This window comes from Alosa sapidissima, chromosome 9 (assembly GCF_018492685.1).
Source record: "Alosa sapidissima isolate fAloSap1 chromosome 9, fAloSap1.pri, whole genome shotgun sequence".
Taxonomy (NCBI): Eukaryota; Metazoa; Chordata; class Actinopteri; order Clupeiformes; family Clupeidae; genus Alosa; species Alosa sapidissima.
The window spans coordinates 6,688,555-6,716,530 of NC_055965.1; the positions used below are offsets into that span (position 1 = coordinate 6,688,555).

A 27,976-nucleotide genomic window follows, 5' to 3' on the forward strand; every position below is an offset into this window, starting at 1 on the left:
CTTCTACTGTCCTTATTGCTTAGTTGTGTTTTTCAGTTGTTAGTGAATGTGTGTGTGATGTCTGTTTGCTATTGAGACCTTGAATTTCCCCTTGGGGATCAATAAAGTATCTATCTATCTATCTATCTATCTATCTATCTATCCACCTCAATGTTAAATTCAGAAATAGGGATAGAATTCACATTACAATTGTGTACATTCACATTACAATACATTACAAAATGTGATGCAGCTGGTGATTGCAGCAAAAATCCATTCTCAACAAGTGATCTGTATGGCCATTTGATAAAGGCACTAGAATGCAACATCAAAAAAAGAAAAGCTCAAATTCCTCCTGTCTTTGTTAGTAATGTTCAAACCGAATGAATCATTGCAGCAAAAAATAAACATCTGCCTCACGAAGTTAACTTTGTTAGTGATAATATTTTTCTATATCTAACGTAATCAATGATGTGGGATAATGAATGCCTCACGCAACAGGTGGAACAGGAGCGCCATTTTCAAAACAAAGCCGTGCTGTCAATTGCCTTTTGCTAACTTGAGAGCCTTTCGTAGCATTAATTAAGTTGAGTAACCTTACAAAAATGACTGCAATTCATTACAATTATGCCCACTGTCAATCACAAGAGAGAGTGACTTGTTATTTGAAACTGGTCATCAAAATGAGAAACTGGACAGGGTAAGCTAACTCTTTTACAAGTTAATGGAACTAACTTAATTCCATTCATCTTGTGGGTATATCCGCATCGTGGAGATGTACTGCAAATGCTGCTAGCTACGTTAGCACATTGTCGTTATATACCTATACACTCACAAGAACCCTTACAAAACTGCTGGAATTCTGACATATTTCACTGCAAATGGAAAAGGGGAAATATGCCCAGAGCATTTGAATGAATGGATGGCTAAAGTTGATCGGCCGAAAGCTACCTTTAAGTGAATACTGCCATGTCTAAAAACAATTAGCGTTAACGTTACGTAATGTTATAATAACAGAAACCGCACCTGTGAAATGTCTACTAATAAATTATACAAAAACGTGTGCTTTTTGGATGTGAATGATGATCTACTATTTGTAAACAATCGACGACACGATGGTAGAAGTGCGCGATACATCACCGGATCTCAATAAACAAAGAGGCCTGTTTCTGCGAGCAAGCTCCATTTTGAACAATGCAGCTTAACTTACTTCGCACCATGTACACTTGTGTATAACAGTTAAGTAAGTTTTATTAAGACTCCTGGGTGTATGCATCACTCCCACACTTCCATGACTTAATTAAGCATTAAGCTAGTTAGCTAGCTAGTTAGCTAGCAGCAACGTACCTGGAGTGCTGCCGTATGTACTATGACTCCTAAAACTGCTCTCCGTGCAGTAACTAGCATCATCTTCGTCTGGTATTTCCTCCTGATAATCGGAGCCATCATCAAAGGCCCTTTCGTCGTCCGACAGAGGGTTTCCCCGCAAATACTCATCATCGTCCGATCTTAAACTCACGGCATCCTCCTCATCACTCTCATGGTCATCATACACAATCTTGCTGGCTGGCCGTCTCCCTCTACCTCCGCGGCCACCTCTCGAGCCTCTGCCTCTTCCTCTACCCCGCGATGTAGCTCCAAATTTTCTTCGGCCCCTCGAAGAATGATAATTCCCTCTTCTTGGAGGCATTCCTTCTATATCTGGTGTTCCTCGACCTCTTCCACGCATTCCCCGCCTGGGTCTCAAACCGCGGACTGGCGCGGGGGATGGCTCCCCCATCAGTGCCTGTTTGGGCGGCCTGCCTCTTCTCCCTCTCATTATAGCAAGCTAGCTTAGATAATGTATTATTTCTATTTTCAGTTTTCGCACGCTTCCAGCACACGCAATGGAGACAAAACAGGTAGCTTTCAAACGTCTAACTTGCTTTGATTAGTCTGCAGGAGTCCCGTAAATCCCCGGTCTAAATTAACGGGAAAATGCTCAAACCGAATGGCCGGCGTCCCGCTCCGGGTCGCCTACAGTCGCCATTTTTCTTCCTCTCTCTCCCTGTACTGAAAACACTCAGCAGGCCCTCTATGGAGGTCACGTGACGTACTCTACAATAGATGCGAATACCATGTTAGTTCACAAAATTAGAAAGCATAGTAGACACGATACGGTTTATTTACGTTCATTTGGCAGTCAGAGTTCAGTTATCACGTATCCATCGATTGATTACACTGGCGCGAGCTTAAAAATATCAAAGCGCACGTCTGAGTATGCATGTGCTTGGGATCGTTTCAAAGACGATGCAAGCCAGGGAAAAGGCTGAAAATATTTACGTTCACACAGTTCAAGTTGAACATAGGTCACAGGTTTTGGTGCAGAATGAATAGGAGTAAAGTGTTGGCCCACATGGTAACTACATTTAGTGTTTGAAGATAATATGGTGGTTATGCAATGCACAGATGTTGCTGTAACCTATACTAAATTATTCAATCTGCGTAAAATTGCCATGCTCGTTATGTCTTATTTGAATCTTAAAATTGGTGTCTGTTTTGTAAAAAAAAATTAAAGTAGTTAATTTGATCTGACACTGATATCAACATTAGCCTTAGTTTGTTCTCGTCGGCCAATACCTGAAGAACTTATCTTCGGTTTTGTGTGCAGATTTTCAATAGGCAGCATTACTATTGTGAAAAATAAATTGGCAGGTGAAATGGGTGTAGCCTACATGCCAATCAGTTATGACTGAAGTTCTTGCTATATGCCATTTGTAATTTTGTGCGCACATAATAAACTTATTAGGCTAATATTTCGTGTTCAAAATCACAAAAATTTCGAATTTAAAAAAAATCAGTACAGAGAATCGAGTACCGAGTTGTCGTGGCCGAGTGGTTAAGGCGATGGACTAGAAATCCATTGGGGTCTCCCCGCGCAGGTTCGAATCCTGCCGACAACGAATGCTTTTTCGGAAAACAGAGCATAATACACGCGCTAAGTCAAGTAAAAAGTTTCAACAGAAAAAAAGTGTAAACATCGCTGTTGGCTTCACAATGTAACCGAAGTGTAATACATAAGTGTATCTACTAACAGTGTATTATAGCCTACAGTCCTACATGTGTAATCGATAAGCGACTTGATGGCCTTACGCAGGCAATTTCACCACTGCCACAGAAACTTAACCACCTAGCCAACATACACATTCGTTCACAAATGCGGACCTATATTCAGGCAACACTTTATGTTATTTGCTTGTCAACAATGCAAAGGCTTATAGCTAGGCCTACTGGTGCAAGCAGTTTCACAACTGTTATGAAGGACGAGCTCTTGATGACACACAGTACCAATAGAAATGCTTGGACATGTCTGCTTTCAGACTAGTGTTTCGAGCAGCACACAGGTACTTCTCAGCATTATGTTGTGGGTCATTCCCCAAACACCTGTGGAGTCCTTCTGAAGTTAATTTAATAATATTCGGGGATAGCCTAAAAATGACTTCAACACAAGCAATTCATAAGGCCTATCAAACAGTGACGTAAGATAACTCTGATCCAATGCCAACAATGGTTCGCAGTAATCACATTACCTCTGTCCCGTTTTCACTCCTCTGCTTTTCTTTTTTTATTAATTCACCACCAGATACTTTTGGTATTTCGATATTATAGCCCCATTATTATTAGGTCACTGCGTTAATCCTATGATGTTCAGGGTCAATGAATCAAAGTCTGAGGAGTGGGGGAGGGTTGTGCCTATTTTAGTAGGACTATTTATATTGTTGTGGGCAACTGTGTACTTCCCCCCCAAACATTATTAAAATAGTATATCAAATAAATAGTAAAATATATAAACTCCCCCCCCGTCTCTCATTTAGTGAGTCCCTAGCATTGGCCTTTGCGCTACATGCCAAACACATCATAATCCATTCATATGAAAATTCCATTATATTCGTTATAAACCACATAAAGAAAACCAAAAAGGCATCTGAATTACACACAACACTCTCATGTATGTGACATTCTCTGTAAGATACAATTGGAACAATGCAAACATAAGACATGTAATGATCAAACACTGGTTTCAAATCTGGTTGCACAATTACTCTTCTACAAAAATAAAGGGCACTGAGTCACTTATTCTGCTTGTATGACAATGTTAAAAACTCTTACTAACAAAATAAGTCACCCCAAAACACATTGGCTTAAAAAGCAAATATACTCTTTGGAATGTGGTATACACAATAATGTTGTTTTAATTTGCAATTATTTTTTTCTATTTCCAATTCATGCTGTCGGCCTATGCTATATAAATAACATATAGCAATGTTGCAATGTCAACAGATTTGGCAAACACAAACATTGTGTCATTTATTGAAAATGTGTCATTCATGGTGGAGGAGCACAGGTATATTTGTTTAAAAGAGTCTATACAATTGGTTTAAAACAACTCAATCACTTCAATAGAGTATTGGCCGTTGTCCTTTGACTGCTTGACTTTCTTCAGTGCATGAAGACTGCCCTCGATTTTCCCCAGATCAGTAAATAACTTCATCTAAAAGAGAAGAGCAGGGAAAACAAAAGCAGAGTTAGCTCAGCATTGTCCTTCCAGTCAATTCCTTTCACAGTAGATGTGTCCAAAATAGTATTTCAGTATACCTCCCATATACAATCCCGCAGTTCATGTCAGTGCTACATTGAGCACAAGTGTAACGTTACCATACCTTATTTTAGAATGTGCACGACCAACACACTAGAATACTGCAGGATACATCTAGCAACCATCTTCTGCATGCAGATGACTAGTTTGTGTTCAGTGTATGTATGTGTGTATATATATATAGTGTATTCAGTGTGTGTGTGTGTGTTGTACCACTTTAATTTACCTTAGCAGACATAAGTAAATGGAGTGGTTAAGTGCACACACAGTTAAGATAAGGGCTTCTAGATATTCAGTACTCTGTTCCTTTTCTGAGGTCTCCACACATAACATGTGAAGTGTGTGGAACATAATCAAAAGAGGATGATATTTACTATACCACGCCTAGGAAAGGAAACTGCCACAGATACAGCTCCTATGAAAACGTGGGTTGTGTTCAGTAAATTTATAGTTTAAGAATGCTCACCTGTGCCTTCACAAATCCGTGAAGGCCTGATAGCAACTCTTTCGCCTCTGGAGCCATAACTAAGACTGTGAAATGGGCATCCACAAGCAGGCAAACCCAGTCTATGATCTAGAGTTATGAAGAGCACAGGGGGAAGATACAGGTGTTAACGGTTATGGCGCCTTTTCAGATGGGATGTCATTATGAATCTGAGGGAGATGGAGAAACCATCCATCGCACCAACCTGTGTCATTGTTGGTGACCTCAACGCAGGAACCTGTGTGTTGATGTCTTGGTAGTATTTAACATACAAAAACTGTAAGTACTGGAGATAGAGCTGGGAAGACAACAAAAACAATATTTGAGGTGCTATACAGGTATATTTGAGATACATAAGAACATTGTGGAAAAAACATTTCAAGTGATTTCAAGAACCACTTAAAAGATTGCACCGATAAAAGTCTCCCATTCCAAAAGCTTAACAATACTTACAATAGCACAATGCACAGTGTTTCCCCTAGAAATGTTTCCAGCAGCGGTGCTGTTGATCGTAGGAAGGAATATTTGGTGAGCTCTACAGGAATGACAAACTCTCTCAGATGTAAATGGTTGCGTATCCTATTACTCAAATTCAATTAAACCCACCAATAGGCTAGCTAGACCTTAGTTTCACAGCCTAGGTATGTTAGCAACATGGCTTGAAAGCATTGCCTGTATCACAAACAAAAACTAAACAATGCGTGGAATTTATCTGGGAATAGGCTGCTACTGAAGGTAGGGGCGAGCTATCTCGCTGGCGTGTTTAATTTGGTTCCTTGGTCAACATAATGTAGGCTACGTTTTTTTGCACAAAATTGCGTCTGCTAATAAACTTAAACATAAACACAAACAAGCGTGATCTCCTGTGGAATCCTGACTGCGCCTTCAACGTTAGCCTACTATTACTTGTTGACATGAAACCTGGACGAACGGCAGCTGTTCCTGAAGTTCACTTGCGTCTATTTCTTTTTTTTTTTATTAGGCAACTTTTTTTGCAGTGGCGCTTGATTTCCAGGAGCGGCGCTGCGCCGCTGATGAATACATTGTAGGGGAAGCACTGATGCATAAGCATTTGATTATTATTATTACAAAAAGTGTCCGTTGTGACTCTGTTAATAGATACTTACTATGACGTGTGGTGTGGTGAGTTCTTTGAGATGAGGCAACAGGAAGCTCTCGCTGTATGGAGTCTGTAGGATTTCATTTCTGAGAAGTTGCTGTCAAGGACAAAATTCAAACAAGTACCAGCTCCTCAAATGTGGTTACTATAGCTACATATTCTGTAATGTTTTCAGGGAGAGAGAAATAGGAAGTAAGAAAGAAAGAAAGAAAGAAAGAAAGAAAGAAAGAAAGAGAGAGCAAGAGAGAGAAAGAGAGAGAGAGAGAGAGAGAGAGAGAGAGAGAGAGAGAGAGAGAGAGAGAGAGAGAGAGAGAGAGAGAGAGAGAGAGAGAGAGAGAGAGAGAGAGAGAGAGAGAAATACAATTCATGAGAATCTCACCCAGTTCACAAAGCTCCCTGAAGCTCCCTGTTGATTTATATTTCATTCTATACAGACTACATGCAAATGTACCCATTTGATGTAAGGAAGAGCACCAGGGCCTACAAGTAAGCTTCAGCAGCCAAGGATACAGTAACACAGCTCTGTGGAGGCCAATAGGGCGCGTCATGTCCAGAGGCATGGGGATGGGCAGCTTCGGTTTCTGGTGAGGCGTTGGCTGGGCCTCACAGCTGCTCTCCTCCTGTGATGCCGTCGTGCTGAAGCCGTTCTGCCGGGTACCTTTCCCCTCGTCCTCCTCGTCCTCCGGTGCCGTCGCCGCACTGAGGCCCTCCATGAACGCTACACTGTCCGTCTCCAGGGCAACTGTTTCCAGCTCACTGTTTGGGGTGCTGAGGCAACAGGAAGTCAGTAAGGGTTACTGGATTGAAGCTTTGGCTTAGGGGGAAGGTGCCCAGTGTAATGCCTGACAAAAGTCAGGGATTCAAATTCAAACTGAAGCTGGAACATGGTGGGGAAGTCAACAATGACTTGTTTTCCCCCTTAAGTGGATGTACCAAAACCTGCTGACTACTCTGACACTTGGTTTCCTGTATGTAGATTAAGCCTAGTCCTATTTTTTTTTTCTGTAGATAAAAAATGGCTTAATACATGTAAGGGAATTTAGTGCATCGTGTTCAGAAATTGACACAAATATCCTCCCACGAAAAATAAAATGTCAGTGATTGTGATGGACCTTCTTTCAGGAAGGGACGGACATTTACCTGAGGAAGACATTGAGGCAGGCACAGGTGAGGGCCTCCGGGATGTCTGGGAAGGCCTGTAGACAGAACTGACACAAGGCAAAGTCCTTCTTCTCCAGAGCCAGCTTCAGGAGGTCGGGACACACACTAGAAACACAAACGCATGTTGAGGGGTAGCTTTCTCATCGGAATGGAAGGCCACTTTAAACAGGGCATTCCTCACTAAGTTATGCCCTGTATTAGAAATACAAACACAGAATATAACAGTACCTCCCATTTTATTTTAGGGACAATGGTGAACCAAACATGCTTCCAACAACATTTCACTCAAATCATTATTTCAGAGACGGTCTTTCATGTTTGCAAAGGGTGCCATTGCTGATCGCAATGTAATTAACCACCCTCAAACACTATAAACTTTAAAGCAACAACAACACACCAACAAATGGCAAAGCAGTTTTGATGTGAGCGTTGGTGGCTTAGTGGCTGTTGGTTTCCAAATCCCCTCTAGCCCCCCTGTGCTCACCTGTGGGAGAGACACTGCGTGTGCACCAGCTGCACCAGCACCTTGTGTGGGTAGTAGGAGGGCTCGGCCAGGCTGCGGGCCACTAGAGCGGACGCCAGGCTCCCCACGGCCAGCTGGAGAGCCGGGAGGTCCGACTTGGAGATGAAGGAGGCCACTGCCTTCTGGACGTCCTCCTCGGAGCCAGTCTGGAGAGGGACAACAGCCACGTTAGGGGAGCCACTGGTGACCCAGGGGTAAATAAAATGGCAATCAGGTGATCGGGCAGCATATAGAGAATGCTGATGAGGTTTTAAGGCGCTTTAAACAGTAAAGTAACCATATCATTGTAAAGAACAAGTATTGTATTGATACACAGTTAATCAGAGTACTATTCAGAGATGGTGGGGAATAAGCAGCACATTGCTTTAGATTAGAGGCCGTTACCTTGATTTGGTCAATTAACTGGTCAACGCTTACGTTGGAGGCTCCGTGGCTTTTGCGTGTTAACTTCTGTGGAGAGGAAATGAAAACAAAAACACAACAACATCAGGGCCAGCAAAACAGCTTTTCTAATGCTTCAACAAATCAGGTCTCCGTTTAAACCATCAGAAGGTCCAGAACCAACAAGTTTAACACAAAGCACAAAAGTGGTCGGATGTGTAGTGGATGGCATATACGGAAATCACAGGGCAGCAGACCACCACCCTCTTACAATAACGATGAGGGAAGGAGAGCTTTTGCAAGATATTGCAGGTCTACACCTTGCCCTTGCCCTGGATTGCATAGAGAGAGAGCCCTTTTCCACCACCAGGGAGCGTGTTACATTCCAGTTCGCATACCAAACTTTGAGCCATTCTTTGAGCCATTTTTACCAGCAATAAATTGGTTTGGAACCTGAAAAGTTGGTTCCTAGCTTGAACCAAAAGAGAGCTGGTTTTTCCAGTGAAGCTCAGTTGGAGTGTGTCATTCTACAGGTTGGAGAGAAAGGTAATCAAGGACATCTGCCATCTTGTGCTCCATTTGCTTCCAATATGCAATGACCTCCACTGATGGCTGATGATGATGTCTCGTTTACAATGGCTCTGCTCAACACGAGCGGAATCACAGACTCGTACAGGCTAGTACAGATGGCAAACTTCAAAGAATCCAGAATGGAACCGGTTCAAGCAGCCATTCCGTGGGAAAAAGGGCTGTGAGAAGAGCAGATGAGAAGGCTCTTACATTCCTCCGCGTCTCCATCCCAGCAGCAGACGCGTCCTCGTGAGTCTCTGCCCCCCACGACGGTAAAGGGACGGGAGGAGCCATCTCTGGACACACGACAGAGTGAAATAAGGACACAAATACACAACTCAGAGTTACATAAAAAAAAAAGTCCTCTAGCTGAGTGAAACACACTTTGAGTTTGTTGATGTATGAGCCTTTATCGGCTCCCTATTGCACTTAGTGGTTCTCATCTGTAGCAGCATCCTCAGTGATATTGTATCAGCATCAGTGATATTGATATTAGTCCAGAGGCGCCCTCTAGTGTTTTTATTATGTATGGTAGGTTTACTTGCACACAGAGTTAAACTAGAACTATGTACATATTTTTCTTTTTTTTATATACTTAGTTTATTAATTCACATGGATTTCTGGAAATTCCTGGTTGGAAACCCTAACCATAACATTTGCAGCAAAGACAACTAGGGGAAAGAATGAGTCACACAGGGCAGGACTAGAGGAACACACTTCTACTGGCACTGGTCGATTAGTCATTTCCGTTTCCCAATTTATTTACTTTAACATCCTATTTTAGCAAATTCACTCAGACACATTGTAGTGAGATTGGCATTTTAAGAAACGTATGTTTATAAATGCAACCCCTCTTCCCCCGCCTTCGCTTGCTGTTGAGATCAGCCATAAAAAGGCATATTGGCCAACACCTACTAACAACTCATGTCTATCCATTATATTACCTTTCTACAGGAAAAAACAAATGTGTGAGGGACTGTTTGCATGGAGGGAAGTGCTAGATAGAAGCTTACCGCAGCCTCCAGACTGTTTGAGCTTCCCCAGAGCAGCGGCCAAGGAGGATTTCTGACACTCAAAGGGGATTACAGACAAAGCCTTTCCATGAGGAACGTACAGCTTCCTGTGGTAGCACCAGAACTACAAACAAACAAACAAACAAAAACACAAACAAACAAACATTATATTTTTGCTTTTGCTGATCTTTATAAGGGGCCAAAACAAATGTTCAATTTTTCAAGAACGTTTCTCCTGACTGACCTGTCCATATATTCTTCCGGCCATTTCCTTCCCAGCTTGCAGAGTCTGAAAATTGGTGTTCCAAATACAAAGGTAATCTGGAGTGGACAAAAGAGAGACCCTTCACATGAGCACCAGGGCCAACCAAAGGCCCCGTGGTCATAATGTCAGTTCAGGGCACCTCCGTATAGACCAGGTGATCTGGAACAGAGCGCTCTGCAGGACGGGTTTACCTTTCCCTGCCCCGGCCGACGGATGTGGGACGCCCACCACCGCCACGTGGGCCGCGTCCAGGGACACGGCGGAGGCCGACGCCAGCGCGCCGCCCCCCAGGGGCAGCCGCAGGAGCAGGGTCCTGGGCAGGGGCAGCGCCTCGGCCCGAACGCCCCCGGGCAATCTCATGGGCACCGCGCTCTCGTACACACAGCCGTCCGGGTCTGCAGGCGAGAACAGGGCAGAAGGATGAGGGGGTGTGTTACAGTCCACAGGGTTCGGCACAGAGAGCGCAATTCTGAATACTAGCAAGAACAGAACTGGAAAACATTTTTCAGGACCATTAGCTTGGTGAATGTACAGAACATCCAGTTTATCTGTGACTTATCAATGTATACTGATACTACAGATCTGATACATCTGATAGAGCAGATAGGGTATCGCGCCAACAACTCAAGGCCTGGTGGGTTGGTCTGATGACTAAAAACGTTTTGCACATGACCGGGTAACACTTTACACTTTATTCTTTGATGGAATAAACTTTCTGTATCTTTGCATCGGCAATTACTGGTGTGCAAGCTCTCTTTTGGACTGTGGTACTGCTACTAAAAAAAAAAAAAGACAATTCCCAGGTACAATAACTGACTAGACACAAAAATGTAAACATCCTCAAAAGAAGAGCATGTCTTAGCTAATGTAACAGCCAATAGAATGAATGTCCCCAAAACAAAACACTCTTAACTGCTTTAGATTACCAACGCTGTCTATCAAGTAACTAAAACCTATGCTCAGTTTACAATGACCGCAGACATGCTGTTGTGTGTGGTGACTTATATAGACTGAGGATGTGTAGGTTGCCGTGGTGACTTATATAGACTGAGGATGTGTAGGTTGCCGTGGTGACTTACATAGACTGAGGATGTGTAGGTTGTTGTGGTGACTTATATAGACTGAAGATGTGTGGGTTGCCGTGGTGACTTACATAGACTGAGGATGTGTAGGTTGCCACTGCGGGCTGAGGCAGAGAAACTGAGAGGAGCAGAGCCCGTGCTCTCCAGGCGATATGCTGCTCTTGTCATATCCCCAAGACTCTGCACATGCAGAAAGTGCTCCCCTTTCTGAAGCAACATATGGAACATTCCATTAAGTACAGGAGGAAAACATACACACACACATGCACTAATTGTGAAAAGGAATGTACTACAAAAAGAGTAGTGAGGGGTGTAGTCTTGCCTGTTCTGTGATGAAGAGAACCCATTGTTGTTTGCCTGATGTGATTAAGTTACTCCACCTAAGGGATAACATTGATGACAATATAAAATGGATTGCAAGTCTCTCTTCAACAATATCAAATATCCTCTATGTGACTTGAAACAGAAAATAATGTTCTCGTTTATACATGGACTAGGAAAATACCTAAAGTCAAGCAGCAAGTCTCTCCCAATCCTACATGACTCACACCAGAGATGCAATGGCATCCTAATCTGGACAGTTAGAAATCTGTGACCTAAATGCCTGGCAGTGCCGTATCGGCATGCCTACCTGATGACCTCGTCATCTGAGATGACGTTCTCCATGTCCTGCTGGGGCTCGGCCAACAGCACGTCCAGGAAGCGAGTGGCCCCTCTGTGGAAGAGGATCACTGGCTCTTGGCCGGGGGCCGAGTGAATCCTCCACACATCGGCGGACACCTACAGCACAAGGGCAAACTAGGTCAGGTGACAAAAACACAACAGAGCGAGACAGGAGGAGAGAGAATGGGCAGAACTCAAGAAAACACTCAGTGGCCAGGCAAATAAGAGAATACATTACAAAGCATTGCCAGTGAAATCAGAATTAGAAATACCAACACATTAGTAAGGTAGAAAAGTAATGAAAACGTTACATGGTCTTTTTAGGCCTCTTCAAAAAGTTTAAAAACTGAGTCAGTACATATGATATATCAAGATCATACTTACAGTAGCTTTGAAAGCCTTGTCAATATTGATGTCATCATCTTTCCAAACTCTTATAACCTAAGGAAAGAAAGTTATACCATAACGTTGCATTTCACTTTTACAAAAGACAAAACCGCTAAGATATGAATATCAGAATAGAAGGCCATCTTTGTTGTTTACCTTATCATCCGTCACCACCACGTACTCTCCTGTTTTGGAGTTGTAAACGGCTGGGCAAGTTATTCTCTGTCCTTGTTTCATTGTCCAGCTACCCAAGGGCTTCTGGTCAGAGACCTGTCAGAGCAAACAAATCCTGTACTGAGATACCAAACATGAACTGCATCTGCGTTCGCAGACGGGGAAGGACGTTGTTTTCCTTTTCAAGAGGCTACATCATGTACATCTAGGTAGGTAGCTTAGCATCTGTTATGAACATACTTTCTACGAATGCGATGTGTACGAAAGTGATATGAAGTTAACAGAGTGGCAAGTGACGTCTCGTCTAAAACTGCTTGAGCACATTGCTTTCATTTTACGTGCAAAACGAATCGAAAGAGTAATTCAGTTTAGCATGGGGGTGTCACGGTGGGCTCGTAAGCAAGCATGGCACCAGACAATCGTTGAATGATCACAGATCTGCCCGATTCACCTTACCTTATATAACGTAACAGATCTTTTCGAGTCCGTAACAACGACATGATCATCATCCCTATCCAACTCTATCCCCTGTATTCCCGATTCTGTGTTGTTTTGCTCTACACTCAGAGCGCAAAGCGTGGCACCCTCAAAGAGCGCTGCCATCTTTTCGATCGCAAAACTCGTTTATGCTGAGAAGTCGCGAGAACACATTGGCTGACCACCGAGTATATTTTCAAGAAGGGTTGTTTAAAAAAAAACAATGCTGCCACACAGTGGCGTGGAAGAGATAGTAGATATTTGCAAAAAAAATTTGGATAAATAAAATCCTATTCATGTAGGCCTATATATGAATTTTATAGAGGCTCCATGCTTTTATCACTTAGACACCAATAATTTGGAACCAATCATTTATAGACTGCTTTCTCCTCTCTAAACTGCTTCTGGAGCAGAATTTATCTTCACTGGCTGTTAAAGTTTATAGGCCACAGTTATCACAATAAACTATTTTATTTCTTAGTCTGAAAATGTGAATTTAATTGGACAAAAACACCCTCATTTGCACGTGTTGGGTTTTTTGTGTGTGTGTGTGTCTACCCTAGACTAGATACCAAAAAAATGATTGATAGAGAACCGTAATATAATTTCTATAGAGGCTATTCTTTTATCACTTAGACCCATCAGTTATAGACTGCTTCTTCCTCTCTAAACTGCTTCTGGAGCAGAATGAATCTCCACTGCTGTTAATAGGCCACAGTTGTCACATAAAATTCATTTGTTTATCATGTGTGTCTACCTTAGACTAGCATGCTGTGGCTATAATCTCTGAAACACTCAATAGTCCAGTCATTTTAAGCCAAAATAGGGGTCAAGGTTGAACAAATTGCAACACAAGCAAACTTAACTGATTTTGAATCCTCAATATGTCCTGAGTAAGGGAGAAAAAGCCCCGAAGAATCCCAATAGGGGAAAGTTTCGAAAAAGACCCAAATATACCCTATTCATGCACCTATTCAGTATTTTTCTCACGTGAATAGGTGAAAAAAATTAACCTTCACATATCACCATGAAAATTACTGAGTGGATTACTTACATCAAGACAAACAAAAAATGTATTAGAAGTTTTTTGAAATTGTTTGTTAACATGGGCAAACAGGGCATAATGTAATTACGTATAGTTAATTTGAATAAATACCACAACGGAGCTAATAGTCCAGGCAAAGGTCTGACCCAAAACTAATTGCAACAGAATTTATTTTCACATTTTTATATTTTTTAATTGGTGATCTTTACACCATAGTAAAAGATCATGAAAATCCAGTTGGTGGAAATATGTTAAAATGAGGGTTGTTTTATGCATTATTCTTCAGCAAATACTGACAAAACTGTAATTAGAATGTTGTAGAATACACATTCTAAAGAATATCTGACCCCATCTAACTTTACATGGAATTTTAGAATCTTGCATTGTTGAGGAACATTCTTTTATTTTCAAAGAGTGAATTTCTTTGGCTTATTTAAGACTGGTTTGTTGCAAAATTGGTGTCTATTTTTACATTGTGGCCCTTTGAATCAATGGAAATGGTTGTTGAATCTTTAAATAGAGCCAAGTGTGCTTTTGCATGTAAGTGTTCCACAATGTGTAATCTGTACAAACACATAGTTAAGCATTATTCAGCCTAGGAGTGGTTTTGGTGTTTACGTAATCTGATTTAGAGGTCACTGAAACATACAGTATATCACACTAAAGTATCAGTCCATCATTTTGCAAGTCTTATAGTAATTGACCTCTTGCTCAGGGGTTGACTGATATACTGTCTGTCCAATCAGAGGGGCCTGTATGATGCCCCTTTACTTTGCACAATTTTTGTCTAAAACAATAATCGGACAGCACAGTATGTTTATGTTAGTGAATGCAGGAAAATTGTGAAGGCAAAGTTGAAGATGGACATGATCATGTCCTAATTCGACAGAAGGGTGCAGATGGGATAACTGCAGTTAGCCTCCAAGTGACTATTGTTGTGACATCTGACAAAAATGCTATTCTAATAAATATAGTTTAAGATTAATAATTAACAATGCATGCCTATGCATGGGTCATGGTTTTACCAAAGTCATAGAACAGTCAAATCTATACATATTCTAAAAGTATATGCACTGTACATGAAATATAGCATCAATCAACTTCTGTCCCAGCTTCATACCATGAATAACACATACTCCTCTATTCTGTATAGGTGAATCAAGTGAACAGCTGATACATTTTGGCCTGCACTATTAAGGGAACCAAATTAAACACCCTAAACTATATATTTTCTGAACGCATATACCCTCCAGAGGAGATATAACACCATTTAAGACATTTCCCATCTTCCTCTATGCCATGCACAATACATTGCCCTCTATTCTGTAAAGGCGAATCTAGTGTAAAGTGGATACATTTTGGCCTATACTGTCCAGGGAAAACAATTTAAACACCATAAACCATATATTTTCTATAAGCATATACCCTCTAGAGGAGATATAACACCATTTAAGACATTTCCCATCTTCCTCTATGCCATGCACAATACATTGCCCTCTATTCTGTAAAGGCGAATCTAGTGTAAAGTGGATACATTTTGGCCTATACTGTCCAGGGAAAACAAATTAAACACCATAAACTATATATTTTCTATAAGAATATACCCTCTAGATGAGATATAATACCAGTTAAGACATGTATTATCTTCCTCCATGCCTTGGACAATTAGTTTGTCAAATGTTGCAATTAGTTTTGGGTCACTATACATTAGCTATACATAATTACATTATGCCCTGTTTGCCTAACAAACAATTTCAAAAATATCATAATACATTTTTTGTTTGTCTTGATGTAAGTAATCAACTCATGGTGATATGTAAAGGTTAATTTTTTCCCCCTATTTCCGTGAGAAAAATTCTGTATAGGCGCATGAATAGGGTACATTTAGGTCTTTTTCTAAACTTTCACCTATTGGGATTCTTCGGGGCTTTTTTTCCCTTACTCAGGACATATTGAGGATACAAAATCAGTTAAGTTTGCTTGTGTTGCAATTTGTTCAACCCTTTCTTCTAAAATGACTGGACTACAAGTGCAGCTAAAAGTTCATCAGACACTCCCTAAAACAATAACTAGATGTACCGCATAGCGGTACAAAATATGACCGCCGCTCTGTCCTGTACATCCGTTCCGCGAAAATAAATCACACTTCAATTTGTCTCAATATTTTACTCCATCACCCACTCTTGAAACTTTTGTGTATGCTTGTTTGGCATGCCTGAGTGTGTGTGTGCGGCTGCACAGAAAGTAGCCTACTGGTGCTGAAAAGGTGAATAGATTGTAGAATAGCCAAAGAAGATGTAGGATTGTTATAAAACCTTTAAAATCTCTAAACAATCACAAGTAGGGCAGTTCCTCACAGTTCATCCATTGCAACTGGATTGATGAAAGGTCACTTACACCTGTAGGCTACATTGTATTTGGGAAAAGGTATCAGCATAATGTTATTTATTTATTTTTTTATTTATTTTATTTATAAACAAAAACATCTCTGTCAGTTCCATGCCGTTTTCAACAGCTATCTAGCCTGGGTGTTCCCATGCTGCCTTGCGCGCGATTTGATTCACGCTGCAGCTATCAAAAACAAAGGTCATTTTTGGATGGATGGATTTTATGTGAATGTTTATTCTTCTACACAAGATTTTAGTCATCTTTAGTTCATGTAATACTTTATTGTCAATGCACAAATTAAGTAACAGTAGTCTGAAACGTTATTGTTAATGCACAAATTAAGTAACAGTAGTCTGAAACGAAATGCTGTTTTACATCTAACCAGTGGTGAAATAACTGACATGTCCAAATGGGCCTTGATGAAATGCGTCGCTAGACTGTTCATACACATTTTAACGGGCCAAAGTTGAAGAGCTGTTGTCTGTTATTGTTCGTGCAAATATAGGCTGATTCATGTTCCCTTGCATTGTGTAACTGAGGTCCATGGCTAGTCTGGCTTTCACCAGACCAAGCTCAATCTTTTATGAAATCAAAAAATAAATAGCGGGCAGATCAGGCTGGTCCATAGCTCAGCCTAGTCCATAGGCACCCGATATTGTTTAATTTTCCGATTGAGATATCCATGCTCTGGCTATTCTAAATGCAAAAATGCATCAGGGAGTTATGACAAAACTGTAACTAACAAACTAGATCCTAATAGAAAGCTGTTAGCTTTCCTAAGCTACAGGTAGGCTTATAAGGTAGGCCTATTTACAACATAAATTGTCAATAGGCTATGCTGGCGACACAAATAAAATCTCCTTTGGAAACCAATGGCTTACGCCTTACAGTATCAAGCGGACTTAAACTGCCATATCGTGGCGAAAAGTTGCAATAAAATTCACGGAGCGCCATGAGTCAATGAAAGCGCGAATGAAGTAGCCACTTCTAAATGGGACCCACTACACAGTAGCTTAAAGTGTGTTGCTAAAGCAGCCATAATGAAATGAAGGTGTCATTGTTTGGATACTTCACACACACGTGCTTTTTAATCTCACAGACTACAACTACCAAGCTGGAATCAAAGCACATCGATTCCCCTCTCACACCCTGCACGCACTTAAAACAAAATAAACAGGAGTCTCAGTCTCATGCATGTATAGGCAAAGCTGCATCAGACCGGTGTAACGTTGGTAAATCTTCCATTGCACAGAATGATTTTTGTAGCACGTGCAACAAATGACAGTCGGAAGATACAATTAGAGTGCTGCTATCAATTTGCTTGGTATAACCGCATTTATAGTTTTCTACAAATGCAATCAATCAAATTGGCCTCCATCACTCAACCAATGCTAATGGTAACATTACCTAGGTCCTTATTGATATTATAAGATTAACGTAGCCTACCTGCAGTAAAAACCAAGCATGTCCGATAAACATCCTCAGATTTATTTCGGCTTCAAGAAGAAATGGGAATTACATTTCATGTGAACATCATCCTATCCTTATTAGACGTTCTCTGCGATAAACTACAGTCCTTGTAGGAAGCGTCCATTGTTTTTCCAACCCACTTTTAACTTCCAACAAAATTACGTCTCACTGCAACGATGCGCCATCTAGTGGACAAATGACTACTTATCGCCAATACTGGAAATCCAGCCATGATGATGATGAATATTTATTTTGGCTTTCTTTTAATCCTACTGAATTTGTAATTATGTATCAGCCGTTCTAATACCGATAGTATGTGGGTGCCTGTGTGTGTGTGCATGTGTATATGTGTGCACCGCCATCTACAGGCCAATGAGTGTACAGTCACTAAATGTACACATAACCTAATTTGTTTTAGACCCCCCCATGGATGAAATTCTACGAAACTTGGCATACCCCCAGAGAATGCCAGGTCAATCATACACATAAAATTTGGTGCAGTTCTGAACATCTTAACTGAAGATATGGGCAATTAAAGCAGAATAATATTGCATTTTCATTTTTTACCAGGGGGGTACAAATCACAAATGAGTGATTATGGGCCAGATTGATGTGGGCCCTTGAGACCAACATACCATAAAAGATTCTTCATCCTCAGTGCTAACCTTTCTAGTCTAACCTTTAAGTCTAACCCTCCCACACATATGGGACACACATAAAGCACTTGACACAGAATATTTTAAATAGCAAGTAAACTTTTATTTGCTACAAGATTTAAGAAAAAAGTAAAACATTAATTACAACTAAAACAAACAAAATATATCCAAGGGCAATAAAAATATACCAGAGTGGAAGAACCCAGAGCAACTTTCAGCAGCTGAGAGAGGATGGCACTTAGCAAACACAAAAATAACAGCATGTCTACCACCTGCACTTAAAGTGACACAAAGGCTTGGTCCTTCTGAGCAAATGGGTTCGAATAGAAAACACAGCCATAACAAAACAACTCACGGTGCTACTTATAAGTAAGTATAAGTAAGAAAAACAAAGAGTTTCACCTTCAGATTTAAAAAACATCAATGCTTCCACTGTAACGGAACAACTAAAGAATATAAAATGTGTTGTGTTATTTTATTTTTTTTAACAAACAAAATATCCTTGGACCATATCAAAGTTGAAAGAAAGACCCCAACACAAGATCAGGAGCAAGAAACTAATAAGAACTACTTAAACAACTAAACAATGATTGAACAAACTGGTGTTTCAGGCAAAAAAATCATACTATAGCAAAAAGGATATGTTGAACTGATTATGTTACAGCATTTTAACAAACTGGAATAATTCAAAGTAGCAGAGACCCCCCCCATGTGATAGAGACCCAAGTCTCTATGCTAACAACTTTCATTTCCTTTTAGATAAATTATAGGAAGTCTAAAACCAGAGGAGATCTGTACAAAGGCTATTTACAATTTACTCTTTATAACTCAGGAGTTAGCACAACCACTGAAGAAAATAAACAATGACACGAATCCCTGGGATTTTGGTAAACTTCATGCCTCACAAAAATCCACTGGCTAGGCTGGGCTGTGTACAATCCAGAGGACCATCAAAAGACTGTGAGTCCTGCTTGCGGACAGTGTGAATGTATAAGGTAGGATATCTGCATGGATCCATTAGGCCCTGGTCCATTAGTGGTGGAAAGCATCTGAGGTGAACTATAGACAGTTTTGTAACTAAGGGGGAACATGGCTTTACATTGTTTTATAGGAGTCAAACTAGGATGCATGTCCTTTGATAACATTTTGGTCAGAAAGCAAAGTATTTCAGGATCTTCCTTTAAGGTCTGAAAAATGTTGTGTTTAATTTAAGGTCAGGGTCGAATTGAAAGAAGGAGACATGACTACCAACAGACTACGGAAAAAAAACACCTGATTGTTAGAAGCATGAGTGCACTAGTTACAGTCCACTCTTCAACATGTTGTCTTTCTCAAGTCTCACGTTATTTGGGAAAAAAATATATAGAACAGTGATTGCCAAAAGGGAAAATATCAATTCACGACCCTAACTTCAAATGGACTGTTTGTGCTCAGATTTACAGAAAAGCATTTCATTGAAAGCACGTTAGGCTATTACACAGCTGATCTAATGATCTGATCTGTCAAATTCAAGAAGATGTCTAACTTGACTCCTTCACAAGCGAGGCAAATTAAAAACATATCACAGAAGACAGAACTTCCTTTATGGTTTCATTTTTAAATACTGTTTGCAGGAGGTTTTGGCATACAGACTAGAAGATACACTTTTCACATGCAGAGGCACTGGGTGGGTTATTTTCTCCGAGCATGCTCAGTTTTTGATTGGAGACTCACATTTATCATATGGCAACTAACTACAACCTATCAAGTCACATTCAACTCTTCCACCTCCTATTCTGCCTCTATAGACTCATATATACTCCCTATACGTACATATGTTGGAGAACATTCCATGCGGCTTTAAGGCCCCCCCCCCTCTGAAACGATGGCTAATCTTCAATGACAAAGAGCAGCTTATCAAAGTACTTCAACAAGTGCAACCCAGGAGAGGATCTCTTCACAAATCAAATCAAAACCTTGGCCCCTCCTCCCCTGTGTCTAACAGAAGAGTTGGCACGACAACAGTGTTATTGTTGTTGTTTTTTTTACGTCATGTAAAATGCTGTGCACCAGGACTGGTTAAGCCAATCCTATCCAGCATTCAGAGTATAATGAATAGACCAAGCGCATAAGGCATGTTTCAAAGTGACCTCTACAAATTTAAAGGTCGGCCAGTTGGTTCACTGCCCTGTCCACTCCATGTGTAAAAGACATCAATTGAAAATCCACTGCACTCTGGCCGTCCAGTCATATATATATATATATATATGTGTGTGTGTGTATATCCATAGATCTTGGATCTTGTGTATGATCAGTCACTTGGCTGAGCGATATTAAATGCATGTGAGGGTAGATCTCACAGACTTCAAATGGCTTCTGGCTTCTGTTAAGATTTCAGAGCCATGATGGCAAAAGCATGGCAATCCAGGAATGCCACATTAGATGCTATTCAGCCACCCCCTGGCACTTCATGTCTTTCTGAGACATGTGAACTGTACACTACTGTACATTGACTCTCCATACATTGGCAAAAATGCTGAGCCATATTTCTTCAATAAAACCATTCGTCAGATTCCTTTTCTGAATCAATTGTTCTCTCCCACCGTAGCTGTAGATTTATTGGTGTGTAAACTTGGTTGGATTATCAAGAGCTTTGTTACCGTAGAGAAAGCTGTACATATGTAGATATTTAGCAAAAGCAGTGATAGGGGAGAAGTCCATCTCCTGCCCTGTGTTATCAAAAAAGGGTGGGGCCTGAGAACGTTAACTCCGCCTTTCTCATGCTCTCTTCTCTGATTGGTCAAGATCCTGTTTTTTTTTTTACTTCTGCGAGACACTGAGAACACATGAAAAGTTTGGTTCCGAAACGCTATATCCACCATTTCAATGAATTTTCATAAATCATTTTTTTACACTGTTCAATCAAAACAGCAATTTGATTGATATTACCTGAAATACACAATTAAATAACATGTTTTTAAAAATGTAGATTTGCGTTTTTGGAACCAAACTCTTCACATACAATGCACGTGTAGGACAAGGACAAGAACGACTTCGATAGGCGGATCCCAACGCCGCTCGAGACGCACCGGTCGGAGCTAAATCGCTTCGCTTCCATTTCAGTTGTGGCATAGCAACGCACACTGCGATGACATTTCAAAGCGATCAGCCGTGTTGCTAAGAATATTTCCATCTGCGCTGCTGAGGCAGCGTGCCTCAGGCCACGGGTTGGATGGCTACGCAGTGGAAGCTTGTCTACATACAAACTCCGGGGAAAAGACAGGAGAAGGTGAATAACTGGTAACTGTGTCTGGCTTTGCAAAGTCTCGGGATTAACAGAGAGGACAGGATGCATTGTTTTATAACTGGTGCACAGAACAGACTGACAAACAAACACACACACACACACACACACACACGTGATTAAATGAATGCATATTCTCTTTGTTGGGTCGAGGATGTGGTCTAGCTTGCCACTGGCTGGAATCCAAAGATGACCATGAGAGGTTGCGAGGGACGGAGTGGGTCGTTCAGGGGAAGACTTTGCGATCCTCCAATGCCCACACTTTGGTGGTGCTTCCAGTGGCATCAGCAGTGGGATTTGGGAGTTCTGGCGGAGACGGACTCTAGAGCGTGAGCGGCTGGACTGGACGACAGCTGAGAGATTGCGCAGTGAGCAGGCGGGAGGCCAGAGGTGAAGTGTGTGTCTGTGAGGGGGGGAAGGTGGATGCAGAAGCAGAAATGTGTGTGTGTGTGTGTGTGTGTGTGTGTGTGTGTGTGTGTGTGGTGGGGGTGGGGGGTGGGGGGGGCAGCAAAAGAGTGACATCACTCCATCTGAGTGGCCTCCGAGCTCCAGGGGGGCGTGGTTGGAGATGGGGGCGGTGGCCGGGCCAGGGGTGGACGGAGAGGTGGAGGCGGGGTCCTGGGCGGACGCGGGCTGGGGCAGGGTGAGCGTCTCTGGGGCGGACTTCTTGCGGGGCCGGTCCTTGGGGATGGAGAGGAAGTCGGGGGCGTCGGTGCAAAGCGGGGTGGAGGGGGCGCTGGCGGGGCCGGTGGGGGTCAGGGAGGACAGGGCCGTCTCGCCGATGGAGATGGACGGCGGGAACACCCCGATCTTCTGGTTGGTTTCCGCCTGGATGGTGCGCTCAAACTCTCTCACCTCATCCATCGTCATGTCTGAAGGGAGAGAGGCGCAGGGTCAGAGAGAGGGATCATGGAGAGAGAAAATGATAGAGAGAGGGAGAGAGAGAGAGAGAAAGAGGGAGAGAGAGAGAGATAGAGAGAAAGAGAGAGAGAGGGACAGCGAGAGGGACAGAGAGAGAGACAGAGAGAGAGAGAGATGGAGAGAGAGAGAGAGGAGTATATGACGGAGGACACAAAGTAGTCCAGTACACAGTTTAGGCACCATCACACCATCACACTCTTGTTTACATATGTTTAGTCACAAAACTCGCTTCAGATTTGTTTTGCATGCGCAATGCTAATGAGGCAGGCTGAAATTGGCTGAAAGGCTAATCACTCCTAATGGCAAAGTGTGATGCGTAATATGCGGCACAATAAGCATCCATCCCTAACAGAGTTAAAGGAGGCCACTTCAGAGAGTGTTTCCATGGCTAAGGTACGCTATGCATAGGCTGCTTGGCTCCATGGCTGGGTGAGTGGCTGTCATGGATGTCGATGGTGACTGAGTGAGTGGGGGAATGTTGGGACAGTGAGTGGATGGCCAGTGTCATTAGGGCACGCTAGTCACAAAGTGACCGGGGTGCCAGGGGAGAGGAACATATGAACCACACACACACACACACACACACACTCACACTCTCTCTCTCTCACACGCACACACACTCAAACACAAAGACGCTGACAAATAAACAAACAAACAAACAAACAAATGTGAAAACAAACAAACACCACATACGCTGGCTTTGTCATGGATCTCTATGCCATCGGGGGATGGCGGTGAATTGGTGGACTGTTCTTGCTGCTCAAGGCAAACTTTAATGTTGGTTTTCTCATGCATTTGTTTCTCGTAGTCCCGCACATCGTCCAGAGTCATATCTGCAAAGAGGGGTGGAGCAAGATGTTGGGTATCTTCCATTAGGGACATTCTGATTGGTCGAGCTAGGAGGTGGGCGAGTGCAAGCGTGGAGGTGAGGGGGTGGGAGGCTACAGCTTGCACTAATAAGGGCAGGCAGGAAGGAGAGCCAAATGGGGTTAGTGCTTCAGCATGAAGCACCACTAGGGAGAGAAGGAGAAGGAGGGAGGGAGGCTGATCTAGCTTTCCCAAGGCCACGGAGAGAGAGAGAGAGAGAGAGAGAGAGAGAGAGAGAGAGAGAGAGAGAGAGAGAGAGACTGGAGCCTGCTGTGAAAGCTAGTCGGGCCTTAAGCTCAGCAGATCCGAGTACAGTGAAGAGAATCCCCCCCCCCCCCCCCCCTCCGCCCGCCAAAAAAAGGAACCCTCAAGGTAGGAAACACAGGAGCTGGATCAGATGAATCAAAACCAAAACATTCCCAAGAAAGAAGAGGACGAGAAAAATAAAGGAGGTCTTCATGAACGCAAGAGAGGAGAGTCTCTAGAAGGCCACGTGCATCTGAGGTGAGGTGAGGTGTGGTGCTCTGTCCAGGAGAGTGTAGAGGACAGAGAGAGAGAGAGAGAGAGAGAGAGAGTCCCAGTGCACGGAGCACAAGCAGTGAGCTACTTACCCTACTCACCCGACACCACACATACAGAAGGAGTTAGTGGACTTCACACTCAGACTATCAGGCACACACACACACACACACACACAATTCACATCCTCTCAGCACCATCACACATTGCCCCATTGCAGTCAGAACTCTCTATAACCTATTGACAACCAATTCATAACCCATTCGGAATATGATGCACTATGTGTCTGCCCTCACTTGCAATAGCTTCATAGTGTAAGAGAGTGCAAGACAATACTATGACATGAAGAAGCTCTAAATATGCTTTAAAGGGAAGTTTGCTACATTTTGCATTTGAAATAGCACGACTGACTACTTGCATTCAGGGATAATATTCTGTTGCAAAAGTCCATTGAGCAGGTCGCCGTGACAACGTGAAACATATTTCTACTGGCAGACCCCACTGCTCATCTCTTGGAGCTGAGAGAGCTGCCGTGTGATTACATCTGGTCTCTCCCCGAGCTGGCCTCCTTGAAGAATTCCTCGAAGGGCAGCCCGGCGCTCATCAGCTAATAGAGCTGCTGAGGCAGCATCCAAGTCTCTAATCTCGCCCGACCACACTGGGGCCAGGTGTGGGTCACTGCAGGTCAAGGAGAAGGGGGGGGGGGGGGCAGCCTGCACTAATCTGCATGGGCCATCGTGTGAAGCAAGGGACTACTGCTGGCCATGTGGAGGTATTGATCTGATCTCAAGGCGAACAGGGCTGGTATGCAAAGAGAGAGAGTGTGTTTGTGTGTGTGTGTGTGTGTGTGTGTGTGTATATGTGTGTGTGTGTGTATGTGTGTGTGTGTGTGTGTGTGTGTGTGTGTGTGTGTGTGTGTGTGTGTGTGTGTGTGTGTATATGTGTGTGTGTATATGTGTGTGTGTGTGTATGTGTGTGTGTGTGTGTATATGTGTGTGTGTGTGTATATGTGTGTGTGTGTGTGTGTGTGTGTGTGTGTGTGTGTGTGTGTGTGTGTGTGTGTGTGTGTGTGTGAGAGAGAGGGGCTGGAGCAGTGGATGGGGGAGATGGGTGATTATGTCCTGGACCAGGGAGCACAGGCATGGCCCACGGGGCTCCACACTGCGATAGAACAAATGGAGGAAGTTAATATCCTCAGTGTCCACACACACACACACACACACACACACACATCCAGGGCAGTGTTAGTACAAGACACTTGGTAGAGAGAGAAGAGGTGTGGGTGGTGAGTGGCGAGGATGGGTTTGGTTGCAGTGATCAAAAACACATGCAGGATGCAGGTGACATGACAGATCACTTATACACTGCATGACTCCATTAGTTATACACTCGTTTATTTCTACTCAAATGCAGTTCATGTTCATAAGTCATTTAGCTGATAACTATTCTTTACTTGGCTTGCAACAAAATTATTTTCTCTTCTTAATCTATTGATGTATTTATTCACTTATTTCACTATTTTGTGTTTTTGGTCAAAGCTGTGTGACAGGACATACCAATCCACTCATCCACCCAGGCGAAGGCTTGTCTGTGGCCCAGGAGGAGAACATCTCTGATCACCTGACACCACGGAGAAAACCACAGGAGAGCTTAGTTAGCATTTAGCACTTTGTTAGCAAGTACGTACATATAGTGCTATATTTGGAATAGTTTAACATATACAGCGCAATAATGACGGTGGAATGAGTGTGACGACTCAAACCCAAGTGCCAGGGACATACTGCATAAACTGAGTGAAGAGGACCTATGTGACATATGTGATGCCCGTGTGAGTGAAGAGGACCTATGTGACATATGTGATGCCCGTGTGAGTGAAGAGGACCTATGTGACATATGTGATGCCCGTGGCCCGTGTGAGTGTGAGCGGCTGGTGAGAGGGTCCCACCTTGTGCACAAACTGCTCGACGCGCGTCTGCAGACCCCACACCTCGAACTTGACGGTGACCAGTTTGTAGGAGCACATGATGGGCTCCTGCGTGTCCCGCCAGCCCTCGGGCAGCACGCCCCGCGACGTCTTCTCCGAGCGGAAGTAGCGCAGATCCTGCCCCCCGGCGACGTGAAAAAAAACAAGAAAGATGAGACAGACTTACGGAAAACATGGAAGACAAGCCGGACTACTCTGAGATGAGCTAGAGGAGTAACAGGACAAGATGAGCTAGAGGAGTAACAGGACAAGATGAGCTAGAGGAGTAACAGGACAAGATGAGCTAGAGGAGTAACAGGAAAAGATGAGCTAGAGGAGTAACAGGAAAAGATGAGCTAGAGGAGTAACAGGACAAGATGAAGCAGAAGTGATGGCGGGTTGACATAAGCACCGTGGCTAGCTACGTACACTATGTCTGAGAAGGCTAATGTCTCTGTGACAACCCCACAAGTCAAACACTACTCTAAGAACATCATCAATAACATTTCTACAACATTTAGGGTGCAAAATCGAAAATGATCTTTGGACAACTCTGCATGTTCTTCTCTTGTCTAGCCACTTGTGATACTGTTTTGGATAGTAATTCTCTTTTGTTTTGCCCCCCCTCATGTAGTTCTTACCTCAGACTCCTTGTAGTATCGCTCGGGGATCTCATCGTACGCGATGTCCACGAAACACACCTCCCTCTCCTGGTCCTGGTCCTTGCCCTCCGTGTCAAAGATCTGCACAAAAAAAGAAGAAAAATGAAGTCCAAGGTCGACAACTCTTAAATATGGGCAAAGTGAATAAAAGCAAAGGGAAGAAAAAACGTACACAGGCATGAATCTAGCAATGGAAAGCCAAGGACTCACTTCTTCATAACACAAAGACAACTATGGCCTTCATTTCAGGAGATTTAATAATTCAAAGCAGGTTCCATCCACCAATAACACTGATCTGATCCTCTTCAGTGAGCTGAAGGAGAGCGGCATAATGATGCCGTGACAATAATAAAAAAAGCATCCCTGCAGGCCTTGGCTGATTTGCTTGAGCAGTGCGAGTTCACCTCCCTGCCACAAGATGGCACTATAGATTTAACTTTTGCACCGATATGCCCGTGATGACTTTCCCCCTCCCATCGGTTATACTCCAGTGGTCCCCGGCCATCAATGAGCGGGAGCAGTATCTAAACCCCCACCCCCCCCCCCCCCCCCCAACCCTCTGCAGCCTACTGCGCTGCGGATGCGGGGGCAGAGGGTTGAATAACCCGAGGTCTGCTCCATCACGGCCTGCCACTGCATTGGCACAAAAACACAGCCGCCGCAGAGCGCAATGCAGCCCGGAGCGCTAGCGGCACATACGCTGACTGGAGAACGACTCCACCGACGACGCCACACACACACACACACACACACACACACACACACACACACACACACACACACAAGCTGATGATCGATGATCACGCACTAGCTTTTACGCTGCACCAAGGGAGCTTTCCCCTTTCCACCGAGGCTCTTCGGGTAAACTAGGCACTCAGTGGAGGATGCGCTACATAATCTAATCACTCTGGCAAACTCAGCGGTGACACATTAGGCATCCAAACAGCACCAAACACAACCATTAGGCCCTGGAAGCACCACAGAACCTTTCCATTAGCCATCGCCCAGGCCCAATCACATTAGCTAGCAGCTAACACCTTTAACTATAGAATTCCAATAACGATTGGCTGTGTGCTAATAGCCAGAGGCGCGTGGCGGCGGAAGGTGGCTCTGCACTGGGGTTGGACTGAGAGGCCGGAGGTGCTGAAGTGCTGCCAGCTGTTTGTCTCGGGGTGGAGCAGAGAGCCAGAGCCCACGGGGCCAGAGGGCTCCGCACCACATGGAAAAGGAACGAGGGACAGAGTGCTTCAGACGGAGCGGAGCGGGGTTTCCTCCTCCCTCTCGCTT

The 27,976-nt window shown here is 43.2% G+C and overlaps 3 protein-coding genes and 1 non-coding gene across 6 annotated transcripts in view; 1 reads left to right on the forward strand and 3 right to left on the reverse strand.

The window, feature by feature from the left end:
• LOC121718245 (nucleosome-remodeling factor subunit BPTF-like) overlaps positions 1–2,151 on the reverse strand; it is a 43,331-nt gene extending 41,180 nt beyond the window's left edge. The window contains exon 1 of the mRNA XM_042103179.1: positions 1,327–2,151. Within this exon, the coding sequence (XP_041959113.1) occupies positions 1,327–1,798 (472 nt within the window). The 5' untranslated portion in view covers positions 1,799–2,151. The remainder of the gene's footprint in view (positions 1–1,326) is intronic.
• A 688-nt stretch (positions 2,152–2,839) lies between these two features.
• trnas-aga lies at positions 2,840–2,921 on the forward strand. The gene has a single exon. It is a non-coding gene; the product is annotated as a tRNA-Ser (tRNA).
• A 963-nt stretch (positions 2,922–3,884) lies between these two features.
• On the reverse strand, positions 3,885–13,079 carry nol11 (nucleolar protein 11). Its single transcript, XM_042103076.1, has 18 exons — positions 12,895–13,079; positions 12,421–12,534; positions 12,262–12,318; positions 11,846–11,994; positions 11,537–11,594; positions 11,286–11,421; positions 10,324–10,527; positions 10,112–10,188; positions 9,868–9,991; positions 9,065–9,150; positions 8,288–8,353; positions 7,865–8,049; positions 7,360–7,485; positions 6,730–6,987; positions 6,227–6,305; positions 5,305–5,397; positions 5,082–5,189; positions 3,885–4,510 (listed from the first exon to the last, which is right to left on the reverse strand). Exons 1-18 carry the CDS (start codon positions 13,039–13,041, stop codon positions 4,397–4,399), a joined length of 2,181 nt encoding a protein of 726 aa, XP_041959010.1. The 5' UTR covers positions 13,042–13,079; the 3' UTR covers positions 3,885–4,396.
• Positions 13,080–18,553: 5,474 nt separating this feature from the next.
• Positions 18,554–27,976, reverse strand: part of LOC121718183 (cytoplasmic phosphatidylinositol transfer protein 1-like) — a 75,959-nt gene continuing 66,536 nt past the window's right edge. For 2 of the 3 annotated variants that reach the window (XM_042103085.1, XM_042103086.1), the window contains exons 6-9: positions 26,669–26,770; positions 26,010–26,165; positions 25,621–25,684; positions 18,554–22,629 (exon numbers count right to left, since the gene is read on the reverse strand). In XM_042103085.1, coding sequence (XP_041959019.1) covers positions 21,431–22,629; positions 25,621–25,684; positions 26,010–26,165; positions 26,669–26,770 — 1,521 coding nt within the window. In that variant the 3' untranslated portion in view covers positions 18,554–21,430. Of the gene's footprint in view, positions 22,630–23,371; positions 23,512–25,620; positions 25,685–26,009; positions 26,166–26,668; positions 26,771–27,976 lie in introns of all 3 variants that reach the window. The other variant, XM_042103087.1, reaches the window with a different exon arrangement.

Coding starts and splice junctions, on each gene's coding strand:
- nol11 (XM_042103076.1), bottom strand. CDS start 13,041: ATGGCAGCGCTCTTTGAGGGTGCCACGCTTTGCGCTCTGAGTGTAGAG. Junction 10,189..10,323: donor GTCGGCCGGGGCAGGGAAAG/GTAAACCCGTCC, acceptor TGTCCACTCCAG/ATTACCTTTGTATTTGGAAC. Junction 7,486..7,864: donor ACGCAGTGTCTCTCCCACAG/GTGAGCACAGGG, acceptor TTGTGTTTCTAG/TGTGTGTCCCGACCTCCTGA.